The following is a 16,577-nucleotide window of genomic DNA, read 5'->3' on the forward strand; positions in this document are numbered from 1 at the left end:
ATTTGAGTTTTCTCTGAACTCTTTTATGCATGATTACTATAGCCTCATATTTTTCTCCAATTTATTGGTTTAGTTTGATCAACTAGATTGATTTATCTTGCAATGGGAAGAGGTGCTTTGTAATGGGTTCGATCTTCCGGTGCTCAATCCCAGTGACAGAAGGGGACATGACACGTATGTATCGTTTCTATTAAGGGTAAAAGGATGGGTTTTATTCATACGTGAGTTTATCTTGTCTACATCATTTCATCTTCCTCAAGGCATTACTCTAGTTTTCCATGAACTTAATACACTAGATGCATGCTGGATAGCAATCGATATGTGGAGTAATAGTAGTAGATGCAGGCGGGAGTCGGTCTATCATTCTCGGATGTGATGCCTATATATGATCATTGCCTTGGATATCGTCGTAATTATTTTCTTTTATCAATTGCCTAACAGTAATTTGTTTACCCATCATATGCTATTTTCTTGAGAGAACCCTCTAGTGAAAAGTATGGCCCATTGGTCTATCTTCTATCATATATTAAACTAAAAATACCTTGCTGCAATTTTATTTTATTTATTTTATTTTGTATTTTTGTCTGATCTATCTATCAAAACTTATACAATTTTGAGGGATTGACAACCCCTCTACGCGTTGGGTTGCAAGTATTTGTTGTTTGTGTGCAGGCGTTGTTTGCATAGTGTTGCTTGATTCTCCTACTGGATCGGTAACCTTGGTTCCATAACCGAGGGAAATACTTCTCTACTATACTGCATCATCCTCTCCTCTTCGAGGAAATCCCAGCGCAGCTCACAAGTAGCATTAAGAAACCATCTTTCTTCTTGTCCTTATTGAAGATCTTCTTAGCCTTATTCTTAAAGTCGGTATATTGTTGGACATCATTCCTTCCCTTGAGCTTGTGGAAGTTCCTCTATACCACATTGGCGATAGAGGTCCCCTCGTTTCCTTTTTTGTGCGAGTCTTTGCTCTCGAGTTCTGCTATACACTCAGATGACCGATGATATCCTCTACTAGGAATTTACATCTCTGATGTTTCAGAGTAGTAGCAAAGTTCCTCCAGGAAGGAGGGAGCTTAGAGATTATGCATCCCGCGGCAAATTTGTCCGGTAACTCACACTTAAGAAGCTCGAGCTCCTTAACGATGCACTACATCTCATGAGCCTATTCCAATACAGAACGATCCTTAACCATCCTGCTTCCAGCATTGGTTGCGCCAAATTTAGATTCGAGCACCTCCCAACAAGTCCTTGGCAACCTGCATATGTAAATATGCATCAACCAGCTTATCTCTGATCACGCTCAGAACGGCTCCGACAAAGACGCCGGTGGCCTCCCTGAACGCCTTCTCATGTTCATGAACAATCGTTCCCACATGAGTAGCATCGGTGATGCAGAACACGTTCATCGTTGTGAGTGGTTTTAGTCTGCCAACACTTAGCACGTCCTCGTAAACAAGGCCGGTTTCAATGCAATGGGAAAGCCTTGAATCGAAAATTGCCTACACATATTAGGTTTTTGGAATTGTTGAGGAATTTCACAAATCTTCAATTAACTTAATCAGAAATAAATCATGAGCATGGCAATGACAATATTAAACATATACTAACATTTGATCACATATGCACGTACTAGCCACATAGCAGAAAGACTTACACTAGTAACTAGGGCAAACACATAAAAAAGCAGGAGCGGGATAAATGGGTTATACCCTCCAATAGGCCAGGATGAAGCGGCGGCGGCGGCGGCGGCGGTCTCCTCGGCGCAACCTTCTCGGCAACGAGTCAGTCGGCTTCGGTGGCAGTGGACAAGGTGATGACAAACGCGACGTGGACGTAGACAATGCAGTGGACATGGACAAACGGCCGCAAGCAGCCATGTAAGAGACGCTCCCAAAAAGCTAATCGCTCTTCTCCCGTACATAATCTCAAGGTGCGAGGTTCCGGAGGCCTGCTCCCCGTACAGACAGGCACGCAGTGGACGGGATGGGACCGTCGGCGGCAACATCAGCCAATGGAACAACAATGGGCAATGCGTGTGGAGGTAGCAGATGTAATCTGTTCTTCATGGTGGCTAGGGTTGGCTGACACCTCCTATATATAAACATGGTCGGGTGAAGAAATGTGGGCTAGACCCACGTCCAAGTCAGCAACATCCCACGGTTTGATGTCTCAGATCGTGACTTGTCTGTTCCTAACAGATAAAAATTAAGCGCAAGCGCACGAAGCACAACGTTACGCGCATGCAGTTTAGCTGGTTGGCACCGTGCGACCGGCCAAAAATCATTCGCTGTTTGTTTTCTTTTTTCTCATCAGTTGGGGCTGTTTTGTGTGTCCTGTCATTGGGCACAGTGTGTTCGGCGATCTTAGGTACTCTTCGAGTCACCCGGCTTACATGTTATGTTTCTTATTGTTATATACTCCTTGATCCTTGAAATTCATATATACGTACGGATCTGTTCTGTTTTGGAGCCTCATGTGCGTATATTAATTATTCTTCCTGCCACCGTGTTCCTATATGTCTTACACGCACACCATACGCGTGCCAGCTTTGGAGTCTTCCTGTACGTCTTATTCGGAGTTTGACCAGCTTTGGATCAGCATCGTTTTCCTCGCTCTATCAGTCGCAGCAGCCCAGTTTGAGGTCATTATGCGAATGGTCAAAGCAGATTTCGCAGGCGTTTGCACCTTTTTGCCACTGCACTCGAGTCTTGTCAGAACCTGCATATAAGATTTTAAAAGATGAAATGGACAAATAAGAATCCAAGGTAAGATCAATACTGTGATGCTCTTGTTTATTCAGTTAATCAAGAAAATTAGAGAATTACCGAATACGCTTGACTTTGGCGGAAGCCAATTTCCTATTTTCTGTGGTTTTTTCACTTCTAGCTATATGTCTGATGGATTCTCCCACCCAACTTATTCTCTTATTTGATTTTGCCTCCTTCAAGTGCAATATTTTCTGTGTTTTTCACTTCCAATTGAGTGTCTGCTGGATTCTCCCGCCAAACTTACTCGCTTCTGTATCTTCTCATGATATATAGCTGGTGGAGAAAGTTTCAACGGAGGTACAGTTTCAATATGAAGAGACTTCTCAGCTTTCTGGAGACTTCTTAGTATTTCAAACTACAAAAGAAAATATGGCAAAAACTTTAGCATGTACTCCCTCTCTACCCTTTTATAAGACGTTTAGACAATTCAAACAGCGTCCAAAGCAGTTCAATGTCAGCTGTTCAAAACGTCTTATAAAAAGAACGGAGGGAGTACTATAGAAGTACATTATATAGGCCATGCCCATTTTATCACCATTGAGAAACTACAAGATTAACTTAGATTTCTTGTTAACTAAATGTATAGTATTGAAATGGACACTTAAGTATATCACTGACCAAAGGCAAATATAATACGCGCACATATGAGATTAATAGCATCGGTAAATACACAGATGATCTAATATCTAACATATAGAGGACTAAAACAAGGGTATGATATATATTCATTACAAGAGAGATAGCACAATCTAATTTGATGGCTTTCAACTATCACGCAAGTCTTTTTTTGGAAAGCATCTAGTCACAATAGAGAAATTTATTATACTTTATTATACTAGCAGAATAGAAATATATCTCAAAATATTCCTACCCGTGACATCTGCTGAAGCCCACGAGATCTCTCAACATGATTTGTCTCGTTATTATGATGGACGGCATATGCTACTTCATTTTCAACCATGGGATACTTGGGTAGCCCATTCTCAGATATTATAGGTGATTTCTTCCCGGTTTGTGTGTCACTCGCCAAGAGACAAACTGAACATCCATCTTTAAAATCCCCGCTTGATGATTTGCTCTGTTCAGCTTCACAATGAAGATGTGTTGCATGCCCACAACTGAATACTCGAACTGCTGAAATAACACCTTTAGAAACTGAGCAACTACATACACAACAAACAAAAGTGTGTGGAGCAAATCCATGGCAAACCCCTCTCTTTAATAAGCTCAAGGTATAGAACGAATCATCCTCAATAACTGACTTAGTTGTTTCCTGCAAGCATAACAAAATACATAAAATCCATGGCAAATCAGAGGGGCTTAATTTTTTACTATTAGATAAAATACATAGCAAAATAACCAAAATGTTATCATTTCACCATAGTTAACTGGTCTTCAATATAGAGTAAGAAATTATTACAATAAATTACCGAGGAAACAAGTTAATTGAACAAATTAAAAGCTCAAGGCATCACTATCTGGACCTTAGTTAGATCAGCAAAAAAAAAGTTAGTTGATTCATAAAGTGTATAATTAGTTTAGCAGTTGATTCATATGAATTTTGCTAATATTATTAAAAAGCTTCGGGTTTAGTTCAATCAGCTTAATCATTCTAAGCTTCAGGACAAGTCAACTAGATAGAGTATGTATCAACAACTCGGCTCTATTTCAATGGAGTATGTAATTAATAATGGCCTATTTGCCAAATGTTGGTGTTGTGTAAAGTATCAAATTTCGTGTGTGCTATACTTATGAAGTAAATGACAAAAGGAACAGAAATCGATATGTACCAGTATTCTTTTTTCATAAAGATGCATAGACAGCATTCTATGTATGACAAGCTTAAAATCACCAAACTCTTGACTCCCATTGTCAGATAACAGCTTTGACATAATTGTGGGTAGGGGTATATACCCAGCCATTGCCTCGATTATCTCTCCAATGAATTGTGAGAATACTCTCCGCAGAGTATTCAAACACCTTTGATAAGCTGAAATCGCCGTTTGTTGTGAGAATCCGTTTCCTGTTGGATGTCCGTTTGTTGTTTCATCCCCCTTGGAAGGACAACCTTTTCCATTTACATCCTTGCTTCCATACAATTTTTTCAGTGCTTCTGAGAAACTGCATCAACAACATAACAGCATTACTTGGCAGCTACAGCCTGTTTGCTGATCTCTGATAGATCTCAACAAACTAAAAGTATGAAAGTGCATATGTAATCATGTATATATTAGTACAACTTACGAGTCAAGAAGTTGAAACCAAAGTGATTGAGACTTCCCTGGGTCTGAGCGCTGTGAGTTCCTTTGGCACAATCCAATAGAGGAACGTAATGTATCAAGCACCGGATGAGCCTTGATGAAAATATCAAATATGTTACCAACTACGCAATAGAGGATACAAATCTAGGTTAGTATTTCAATAGGTACAAGAAAAAGAACCTCACTCATTTTTAGAACAATGGCTGGTTGCTCAATTTCAGAGATACTCTTTGAGGATATATGAGAAAACACATTTTCCACTGAAGTGATAAACTGGCTAATTTTCTCATCTAGTCCAGCTAGAACAAGTGCCAGTGCACTCTGAACATAACCACGCCTCTCTTGCAGAAATGCAGCAGCATCTGTAACTCCATAATCTAGACAGGGCTGCAAACACCCGTCCAATCTGTTACTATCAAAAGTCTCCAGAAACTTCAGGACTGACCTTGGTTCATACTGACATAGAAGCTGTGCACCAAAAGTGTATTCGATTTAACAAAAAAGGATGAAGATCTAACAAAAAATGTGCTGCCACTAATAAAATACTTCAACCCAACAAATTACATAAAATAAAATGTTACTTCTGAGTTTTAGGTCATTCATTGTTATTAGTAAAGTCAATTATATGCACCTCTTCACAAAAGCGGCAACATTTGTAGAAACTAAAAAAACTGCAAATGAGTATTGATTTCATGAACAACAGTTTTTTAAATATAATTTCCAAAGCTCCAAAAAGGGAAAAGCAACTGCTTCTTGATTCTATACAACGCTTATGGAAAATCACTGCGCTACATTTGCGATAAAGTGTTCTCTCAGTACCACTTTTTGTGCCAATATAGTGGTATAGCAATCAAAGGATCTACTGAAGTCTACACTGATGGCTAAAGGCTCCACCCAAGGTATATCATTATTATGTTTTAAAGGCTCCATATCAAATAAACTAATGTTGGAAATCTGTCAATAAGCGTACCTTCAGATAGGGTTCAAATAACTCATCAATAATAGAAACAAGATTGCGATCAAACAACTTTGAGAAATTTGATAATCTCTGCAGATAATCTTCGATTTCACCAGAGAAGTACTGACGTGCAACAATTTCATGGTTCCGGGCAGTTAGTGCACTGAAGTCAAGTTTTCCTGACAAGTGTACTTCCATTGCAGTTTTCAAGAAAAGAAAGTGGCTGCGGTTATCAGAATGAAACTCTGACAATATTTGCTGGATCTCATTTTGAAAATGATCAAGGAACAGGACAAATGCGCACTCCCTATAAAATGATGTGACAAGAGAGAAATTGAACATATTCAGTAGGAAGACAGACCAGCAAGCAAAAAACTGAATACATTAGTTAAAATATTAATCGGCAATCTCACCTGCTTAGATTGACCAGCTCGACAAAACGAAATATTACTGTGGAACGAAATGATAAAGCTTCATCGCCTGTCAACTGAAATAACTTTTTGTTGATGAAGATAAAAGCATGGTATGGTTCCACTATATCCTTCATGTAACTATCTAAAGCAGACAAATTTTGATTTCTGGCTGTATATATCCTGCCACATGCCTGTAGAGTAACAATAACATTTACATAATGAGCTGAAACACCTTTATGAGCAGCAGTGCTATATTATACAGGTGAACTTTTAAAGGGTAAGTAGTGACAAACCTGATGAAAATGGGCATCTAAACAAAGATGCAACACATAATCAGAATTCCAGTCAGCTTGAGGAACCACATTGAAGAGCTGAAGAACTTCTTTCTGAGCTAGCACATTTTTATCATCATATTTTGGAGTATTGGATGACGTGAAGTATTTAAGAATGTGTTTAAGAACTCGTTGAGATGGCTTTACCCTTTTACTGGAAATAGAAAAGGACACAAATTCAATTATATAACCAAAATCCTTCACTGAAGGCCAAAGTTCTGATTCTTCTGACTCAGCAGTACCCACAACAACGGAATGGATCGCCTCATTTTCCAAACCAATAATATGAATGATGGTGTCAACTACACTTTGTAACAAGACATTTTGACTATCTGTTCTTTCAATATTAGTATCATCTTCATCCTTAGACACAGATGCATCAGGAGTACAAGTAGGTTTAAAATTCGCTTGTGCAAAAGCACACTTGACAACTTCCAGAGTAGCCTCCGTATCCATCCATAGTAGATAGCATATGTTTGGGCATTTTCCAGAAGAAGAACTGAAACCCTTAAATACTTCAGAAGTGAGCATTTTAGACTCCTCAAGCATGAATTGCACAAGTTCTCTTCTCACTGAATGAAGTTGGGCTCGGGGAATCATTCCATGCCCTGAAAAAGTAGATCATGTGATAACATATCATGGAGTTGAATCGCCTTATAAGTTATAAGAGCATCCTATATAACAGTTCATTATTCCTGGTTCTGAGCATAATCCTGCTGGAAGTATGCAGATGTTCTCATGAAGATGACACAACACCAAGCAGCTTATCGTAATCTAAACTCTCCAATTTTAGAAAATCACAATTTAAGCACATAGTTTTTCTAACACACTTCACAATTTACAAGGTTAAGGCCCACAAAAAGTCCAACAGCACAGGAAAAACATAGTACGGTCAACACTAAACAGGCATAGAATTAATGAAATAGTAAAAAAGATACTGTGAATGGTAAATCTACTAACCTGGAGGAAATGCTAGGCCCTGGAAGCAATACTTCAGATAAACAAGAATTCTGTAGCTGTTAAAGTGAAAATATGGTAAGAAACTGGCCTTCTGCATAGCACTAGTATAATATTCTAAAAGAAACACTAATTGCATATACAAAACTAGCCCACCAGCAATATCAAACCATCAAGCAACTCTAACCAAGTACTAATGTGGTTCTTGCCTACTTCCTTTGAATCATGGGAACTTCCTTGTTTGACATCAACATTTTTGTTCACAACTCATGCATGTCATAGGGAAATCCCATGGAAAACATAAAGATGCATTTCGAATGAAGATTCAGGTAAACAGCAATATGGTAGACATGTAACTAATGGTTTAATAAAATATGAAATTCTGATTAATCAATTTACCAGAACAGATATTCAATCAGGAACTTCAGACATAAGTATGCTCAAATCATATATCAATAACTTGAGAACATAATGTGTACTATTATATATCATCTATGAGCAAGGTGATTAGGGGTAAGTTTAAACAGCTCCTTCTGGCAAGAGTATGACATACCAAGTAGCATCTTTCCTAGTAGCGTTCTGGATAACAGATAGAAGTTCCTCTAGAGGTGTACGGAAATCATTCAGGCCTTGGTTAAATAAATATATTAGGGCACCATATAACCCATGCTCACGACACAGTCTGACTACCTGCATACAGAACAAGTAGAACAATATCATCTGGATGCATAATTGTGCAACACACTAGTCCAAACTACAAAAACAGTACAAGAAGAAACTGAAAAAATTAATTTTCTTGGACAAAGAATGTGGATAATGAAACACCAAACATCTTAAACTAGCTTTTATGTATACCTGATTAAAATCTAGTGATGAAATATCCATATGAAGAATGCATTGTTCGACTCGCTGCAACCATCCTTTGCCACTATAATGCTCTATTAGAGCTTGCATGATCTACAAATCAAATTGGCATAAAAATATAACCATTTGCAAATTTATGTGCTAACACTAGAAAATCCTCGGTGTTACTCACCTCAGGGGGTAAAGAACCAAGCATATCTTTCAATATGTATGGCTCTAGTGCCTCCAGAAACACACCTGTTCAAGTTAGCAGCAATTTAATAACAGAAACATGTACGTGGACATAACTTTCAGCAAACAGATAACTTGACATATGCAATACGTTTTCTCATACTATTGCACATGAAAATTAATATAAATATCCTCTGGAATTTTCCTTAAAAAGGCTGTGCAATCTTCAAAAGTGCATGTAAAATTATTCCAAATTAAATAGAGTCAAAGCAACAGAAGGAAGGAAAAAATGCCTGGCTACGCAACTAGAACCCACTAAAGCATCCACCAAAAGGGATTTACAGAATGCCTGCAACTTAGAACGGAAGCAGGAGAGTATCTTCCTTTGCATTGTTGTAGAGAAAAATTAAGAGGATCACAGTATGTATCCACGAATGATCGAAAGAAAGATGTTTTAAACACGGAATGGAGGATTGCGTCAACTTCAGGCATGAACAAAATAAACATCAGAGCAAAATGGATAGATTGCTAGTTCTTATGAGTTAATTAATAACAAGCCTACCTCCACTTTGAGCAGCAACAAACTTAGAAAAGACTGTGTCAAACAGGATGTCATTCCGTCCAATGTGAACACAAAACTCGACTGCAACCCCTCCTACACGGGCATATTGCTCTTCTCTCTCTGTCAGCAGGGATCTATCGGCGTCTATCAGGCCATCTGCTGCTCCCCCTTTTCCAGTATGGTTTGACAATGCAATAGAAATATATTCGAAGACATAACCTATATATGACAGCAGTAACTCTAATAGAGACGGCACTATGGCTTCCCTTATAGAATCAACTTTTCTCGGAAGATCAACAACACCCTGTGTGTGACCGTCATAAAGCTTCATTGCCATGTCCATTGCACCCATCCAATCACCAGCCCTCTTTAGTGCTTCAATCCGCTCTTTCCATGGAAGAAGTCGCGAAACTGTAAGAAAGCTTGGGCCAAGAATATATACTGTAGCACCTCTTACTGCGACCGAGTTGTTAAAGTGCCTCTCAGGGTTACCAAACCTGTTAGAAAAATGTGTATGGTACAGTATGCTGTCATCGAAGACCAAACCATCAAGAATAAAGATAGTCCTGCGAAGCTCACTGCCATCCTTTGAGAACAAACAGAGCTGCCCTCTCAAGTTAAGGACAGCTAACATCTGAATGGAAAAAAAGAAAGAACAACTTGATTTTACAACTGCGAAAAGAACATAAACTAGAAGAATAACCAAAAGGGGAGACTTTTACATGCCTTATCCTTTAACCAGGCAACACCAACGGAGACACTACCAAGCTTCCAGTCCTTATGTTTGATCATCTTTGATTTAACAAATTTTACCACTTGTACTTGACGGTCCCATGCAAGCGCAAGCCAAGATACCCGCTCTTCATCTATATAGTGTTGTAATCTTTAGCCCAAGAAGCTACAATTTACCAATATAAGAAACTACTGATCCTTGTCAATGTCTAAGGAGGTCTAATCTTACCAATTGGCGATGAATCACTTGAGGATGATGTGTATTTCCATGCAGCATAAGCAATTGACCCTTCTCGTGCTCCTTCTGGTCTAGAGAAGGTCTCAATATGGTCAACATGGTCAGTATTGGTATGGAGTCTAACCTAGCAGGAGAAACACCGATCATAAATCAGTACAAGGGTTACGATAATTATGAGTTCACAAGATAACAGATAGTAAAAAACAAATGTCTGCATCATGAAATATATCATTCATACCACTAGAGCATGTTGATGCATAATGAACATGACTGTAACACCGTCCTCCATTGGAGAAGAACCTTCATTGAAAAACTTCCATCTGGAATCTACTCCAACTACACCTCCCATCATGCTCCCATGACCACCACTGGAGGAAGTTGTTTGGTTGCCAGAACCAAAGGATTCATTCGCTAGAAGAGGACAGGCCGAGAGCACGATTCCAGTATGTCCATCAAAAAGGCGCTGGCAAAGTGTAAATTTTGTCAGAGCAGACATATTTAACAGGGGATCAAGTGGGTTAATATGTGCACAATGGAGAAAATGATGTTTCTACGTACCTGGATTCCCTTGACAGTCAAGCGATTAATGACGGGGATAATCGAGAATGTGTGCATAAGAACAAGCCCTTTTGAATCACCAGTGATGGCTTTAGATTGGTGGATAAAACAAACATGCACTACAGCTCCTGTGTGCTCGCCATATATGACTTTTGCTGCAGTAGCCTTCTGTACATCCCAAATTGTCATATGACCATCACCATATCCTACTAACAGAAGATCCCCTTGCGGGTTGAAGCACATGGCAGTCACTGGTGATTGAGTTTTTTCACCTTGGTTCCAAAAGCACAGCATCTGAAATTGTAAAAGCAGTATTTATATATAGACTGAAAAATCAAAGTGACATATAATTCTCAGGACTTCAGAACCACTAATCTAGGATAGCTGTCCTCATTTCAAACCATAACCAGTATTACAGATTTACTATTTTCCACATATGAGTTCATCCAACAAGATTTTTGAATAGCAACTGGTTACTGGCCTATAAGATTAATAGCTTCATGTGCAGGCACTGAGTTATTATATGACTCGCAAATACATGAAATGTGCAGTAAGCACCAATCCAGGAGATACTTTTCGAGATCAAGAACTATCTTGGAAAGCAATACTTTTCGACGAGCAAACAAGAGAAGAGAAAACAAGGGTCAATTGTGCAGAGATTGAGGAACTGTAGAACAAGAAGTTAAAAGTGCCTTGATGATTTGGGCAAGCTAAAATACAAAGAAAAACAGTTTCTTCTGGTTTCTTGTTCTTAAAAGAACATAGAGATGTATCCTAATCATCTTTGAGACATCTGGTTGAGCTTAATTATTCCTACCATTTATGTATGGCACGTTAATCAATGTCATACAATCAACCAGCTTTCTCAATATAAATTATGTTAAGTCAATCGAAGTTGGTGTAAATAGATTCTGGCACAAAAAGATGGTAAAATACGGATCACATATGAATATTTGAGTACTGAGCCATCTAATCTAATAAAAACACCAAGGTAACCCTTATCTTCTTTTGTTGCCATCAACTGCTAAAGACTATAAGTCTATAAGTGGTCCTCACTATGGAGGATGTGGTACTGTTTGGCCTACACACAGCCTTGCCTTAGTGAACTTTAGATGTAATTATGAGAACAAGGAATAGACGCCACAATTTTTCGGTCTGTACATAAACCCCACAGGGCAACTTCTAGCAATACCATAAGATGCGCAGATCTGACAGGGTGATGCGTAAGTCCTGCATTCATTCAGATGAGTATTTTGTTTAACTCTGTACTGCATACAGTTGTCTCTTCTTTATTCCCTACTACAACCAGATGGATTGACGAAAATAGCAAACGCTATTGTGCAGATTTATTCCAAGGGTTACTATCTCTGATGCATAGCATTGCGCAATTGTATCTGACATGTTAATAGGGCTCAGATGGCAAATGAGTCACTTTAGCAGATTCCTCATTGGCACCTTATTGTACTTCTAGTTTGTGCTCCAAATCTAACATTTTGTATGCTTTTGGAATTCTACCTAAATGTTACTCCCTCCGTTCCTAAATGTAAGTCTTTCTAAAGATTTCAATATGGACTAGATATGGATGTATATAGACCTAGTTTAGAGTGTAGATTCACTCATTTTGCTCCGTATGTAGTCCATATTGGAATCTCTAGAAAGACTTATATTTAGGAACGGAGGGAGTAAATGTCATGTTTGTATCAAAGTTTGGTACACTAGGGCAGTAATGAGGACAGCAGATGTTTGTATGTCAAGTTAGATCATTATTTGCAACACACTGTATCTGGATTAACTTAATATGCGAGATGCAACTACAACCCTGACCACAAGACTAACTTCAGAATTATGGTGCACAAATACAATTTATGGTCATCCCAGTAAAAATTGTATGACCACATCTTTTCCCTCCCATTTTTCTCTTCAAGTCAAGGAAGGTGTGAAAGTCAGGCAAACTGTAACACCTAGTGATGCCTACAACTATTGCAAAATTGTATCCCCAAGTAATGTCTACGACTCAGTGTTATCTAGTGAATCATCTTCAAGTCTATACCACATAATTAATACTGAAACATCTTGAAGTCCAACATCTGAAGCATAGCAATAAACCATATATAGTATTTGATGAGACAAACAATATATGCACAACAGCACCAAGGAGGCAATGACTAACCTTTGCATTTGTATCATCAGCTTGATGGATGGAGTATTTGCTTGGGACGATGATAACAGATCCATTGGACATGCCCATGGCAATATAGCTCCTATGTACTGCTAAGACCTGAGGAGAGCCATGTTCCTGTCTAAAAGACGGAGAGGCCATGGCACGAGTTATTGGGTTGTCCACCTCAATCTGCATGTAACCAATAGCAGGTTGGCCCTTCCCAATCCCCTGCAGGCGCATTGGTTGCGCTGCTGCTCCCTCCTCCCAGTGCTGCCCAAATGAGGCCTGCCTCTTCTCAAGCTCCTCAGCCCACTCCAATGGTTTTATCGGCACCTTTGGCTTTTTCTCCGCATTTTTCTCAGCCATCCTGCTGATCTCCAACGTCTCTTCGATAACCTTATCGATGATCCTCTCAGATTTCATTTGCTCTTCCAAATCAGTTTCAGAACGTTCAATTTCCAGCCCGTCATCAGACTTTTGATGGGAAACTGACCCATCCTGAATGTCACCAGATTCCACAAAAATTCCTTTGCTAATTGGCTCATCACCATTTTCCTCAGCAATAAACCGAATTTGACTCCCAGGTTGATCAGTTTCAGCCAAATTCTCGCCCTCAAGTTGCTCATGCTCATTGACATTTTCCGCAGCAACAAAATCGACATTGCCTATGTCCGCCGATTCTGAGGGCTTGGAATTCTCTTCAGTCCCCACTTCACCGTGCTTGCCCTCTTCCAATTCTTCAACACCATTCCCGCCGATAGTTTCGTCCGTCACCCTAGCAACCACTTCCTCACTGACCTTCTCAGCTACTTCATCTCCTTTGAAATTTCCGGTAGAAAGGAAACCCTCGGAGCCTTGGTCGAGGAGCTTCTCGATGGGCGCGGAGGCAGTGCGCCGCGACTTAATTGCAGCGGCGTACGGAGTGAGAATAGCGCGGGACGCGGCTGCGGCCGCAGCGAGGGCGGCGCCTGGTTTGGGGCTGGGGCGGACACCCCGGAAGAGCGAGGGGAGTGGCCTCGACGAGGAGGCAGCGTTGTTCGAAAAGGTTCTCGGGACAAGGTAGGAGAGCGTCGCCGACGGGGATGCGGATGTGGATCTCCCGGAGGACGCGGAAGGCAACGGCAGAGGAGATGGAGAAGGTTTAGGAGGCGGCGGTGTGGCTTTGATACGGGTCAGAGGTTTGTGTTTGGTGCTGAGTGTAAGGTTTGGCTCGTCGTCTTCGTCGGAGTCGGACGAGGAGAGGAGGAGGAGCAGGTCGTCGACAGCGCGGCGGCGATCGGCGTCGGCGTCGGAGACTGAGGAGGAGGCTCGAGACAACGGGGGGAAGGCCTCCAGATCGAGCTCGTTAGGGGGCGGCGATGGGGCTTTGATAGGGGTTTTGTAGTTGGTACTGGGTGTAGGGTTTGTCTCGTCGTCGCCGTCGGAGTCGGACGAAGAGAGGAGGAGGAGCAGGTCGTCAACGGCGCGGCGGTGATCGGCGTCGGAGGCGGGAGGAGGAGAAGACGGGGGGAAGGCCTCTAGGTCGAGCTCATGGGGCGGAGGCGGTGGCTGGGATGCCATCGCCGGCGACGACGACGGCACGAGGGAGACGGGCGCCGTCTCGCCGAGGTGCGGTGATGGCAACTTATTGGTAGTTTCGATTCTTTCGGTTTCGACGGTGCTTGGGTTGTAGTTCAGGGGAAACACAAGTACTTTTTCTTGTTTATTTTATAATAACAATTGGTTGTAGTTCAGGGCAACCAATTCCAACCCGCGTCGGTCGCTGGCTCCGTACGTGGGCTGATGTGAAGCTTCGCGAGACTTTGGGCCTTTTTTTTTAAGCTAAAACGTCTCCGGCTCTTTATTCATTAGGCGCTAGCATGTCCGACTGCAAATAATCAGTCAGCCACCCACGAATTGTATCATACAAATGCATAAAACACTCGGTTTTAACGAATGCCTAGCTACACGGTGGGGCGCCATATTAGTCTGACGACACGAAAACCGTAGCCTGAATCCCTGAAACAAAGTGGACATCTCCTTCATCTCCGTAATGAGGTGATAACACGTCAACCTCTGAGGTGCATCCCAGAGCCGCTGAATCTCCTGGCAGTCCGTCTCCAACAGCACATGCTGGAGGCCCATGTCTTGTGCAATTAGATCGCGTCCCTGCATACAAGAAGCTCAATGGATAATGGGTCCGTAACCCCGTCATATCTTGAGCCTCCAGCTCTAATGAGAGCTCCGTGATGATCTCCAGCAATGTAGCCCGCTCCTCCCCTCACAAGACCCATATTCGTTGCTCCATCCGTGTTGATCTTGATCAACCCCTCCTCCGGTGGCACCCACCTCGAAGGGACAATGGCTGGGGTCTTCTTCCTCTCCGGGATCTCAAGTGCCTGAACAATCTCCTCGATAATCACCATAGATTTCAGCGGTTGATAAACCAACTCACCATGAGTGTAATTGTTCTTGGAATGCCAAACAGCCCACATCACAGTAACCATAATAGCCGCCTCTTCCTTCTTATATAATCGCTGGTCTAGAAGATCTCGAGACCATGACAATGGGTGTAGATGTGGTATATCGATACCAAAGAAACGGTGTGCTGCCTCCCAAAACCGCATTGCATGCTCACATCTATAATACCTAAATAGTTCATCTCCACTAACCTATTTAACTAAGCATGCAGCCTATCCACATCACCATCCATTCTCCTATGGCCACCTCGGCACTAACCCTCCACTTGGTCAATCATGTCGATTATGCATGCATGTCATTTTTCTTCTGCCCTCATAATCCATCGCATCATCATAAAATCCCCGCTTTATAAATAAAGCAAACCGCCACAAGACATACACCCAAAGCAGGTTCACACACACATACACCACCCGAGTATCACAACAAAGTACGAAGGTTCTGCTGAGGGCACAGCTCAACAAGCCCAAAAGAAAGAGAAAAAACAGATCCTGCCCAGCGCAGGGAATCTAGTCAGGCTCCGGCGGAGGCGGCGGGGGCGGCGGCGACAGGAGGACGGCCATCGAACGGAGATCGGCGATGAAGGCTGAGATGGCGTCCCGGTCCGGGGGGCGGCTAAGCGGCCGCCAAAGCTGCAAGAAACCCGAGAATTTGTAGAGAGCGTCAGTAGCGCGATGAAGAGTAGTACGCTGGATCACAAGCTTATTGCGAACGGTCCAAAGAGTCCAGGCAAGAACCCCAACCTCCAGCCACCTAATGTGGCGAGAGGACATGGGGGACAATTGGATTTCAGCGAATAAGTCCGGGAAATTGGTGTGGCACCAACTTCCACCGACAATCTCGCGAAAGCAGCTCCAGAGGAACTGGGCGGAGACGCAGGCGAAGAAGATGTGGTTGGAGTCTTCAGGAACATCACAGAGGGGGCAGATACCAGTGCCTGGGCCATTGCGCTTGCGGACCTCCACACCGGACGGGACCCGTCCACGGATCCACTGCCACATGAAGATGCAAATCTTCAAGGGGACGCGGACGGACCACACCATCGATAGGGGGAGGGGAGCGGAGGAGGGGGCAATGGCCAGGTAGAGCGATTTGGTAGAGAACTGGCCCGACGGCTCCAAGTGCCAGCGCACAAGGTC

At 41.9% G+C, this 16,577-nt stretch overlaps 1 protein-coding gene across 1 annotated transcript; it reads right to left on the reverse strand.

Moving 5' to 3' along the window:
* Positions 1-2,480: 2,480 nt before the first annotated feature.
* On the reverse strand, positions 2,481-15,386 carry LOC119339318 (vacuolar protein sorting-associated protein 8 homolog). The gene is made up of 21 exons (XM_037611426.1): positions 15,246-15,386; positions 15,035-15,129; positions 12,991-14,641; positions 10,821-11,114; positions 10,501-10,725; positions 10,254-10,386; positions 10,019-10,158; positions 9,293-9,926; positions 8,732-8,796; positions 8,551-8,652; positions 8,249-8,385; positions 7,699-7,754; positions 6,700-7,346; positions 6,407-6,597; positions 6,006-6,300; positions 5,216-5,503; positions 5,019-5,128; positions 4,565-4,895; positions 3,646-4,047; positions 2,832-3,129; positions 2,481-2,724 (listed from the first exon to the last, which is right to left on the reverse strand). The coding sequence occupies exons 1-20, from the start codon at positions 15,384-15,386 to the stop codon at positions 2,950-2,952; spliced, it is 6,117 nt and encodes a 2,038-aa protein (XP_037467323.1). The 3' UTR covers positions 2,481-2,724; positions 2,832-2,949.
* Positions 15,387-16,577: the final 1,191 nt, after the last annotated feature.

Source organism: Triticum dicoccoides, chromosome 7B (genome assembly GCF_002162155.2).
Source record: "Triticum dicoccoides isolate Atlit2015 ecotype Zavitan chromosome 7B, WEW_v2.0, whole genome shotgun sequence".
Classification (NCBI taxonomy): Eukaryota; Viridiplantae; Streptophyta; class Magnoliopsida; order Poales; family Poaceae; genus Triticum; species Triticum dicoccoides.

Excerpts from the sequence above, each read along its gene's own strand:
- LOC119339318 (XM_037611426.1), bottom strand. The coding sequence starts at position 15,386 with ATGGTGATTATCGAGGAGATTGTTCAGGCACTTGAGATCCCGGAGAGG. Across the intron at positions 10,387-10,500 it reads TGCATCAACATGCTCTAGTG|GTTAGACTCCATACCAATAC; the intron begins GTATGAATGATA and ends TTCTCCTGCTAG. Across the intron at positions 4,048-4,564 it reads TTTATGAAAAAAGAATACTG|GAAACAACTAAGTCAGTTAT; the intron begins GTACATATCGAT and ends TTATGCTTGCAG.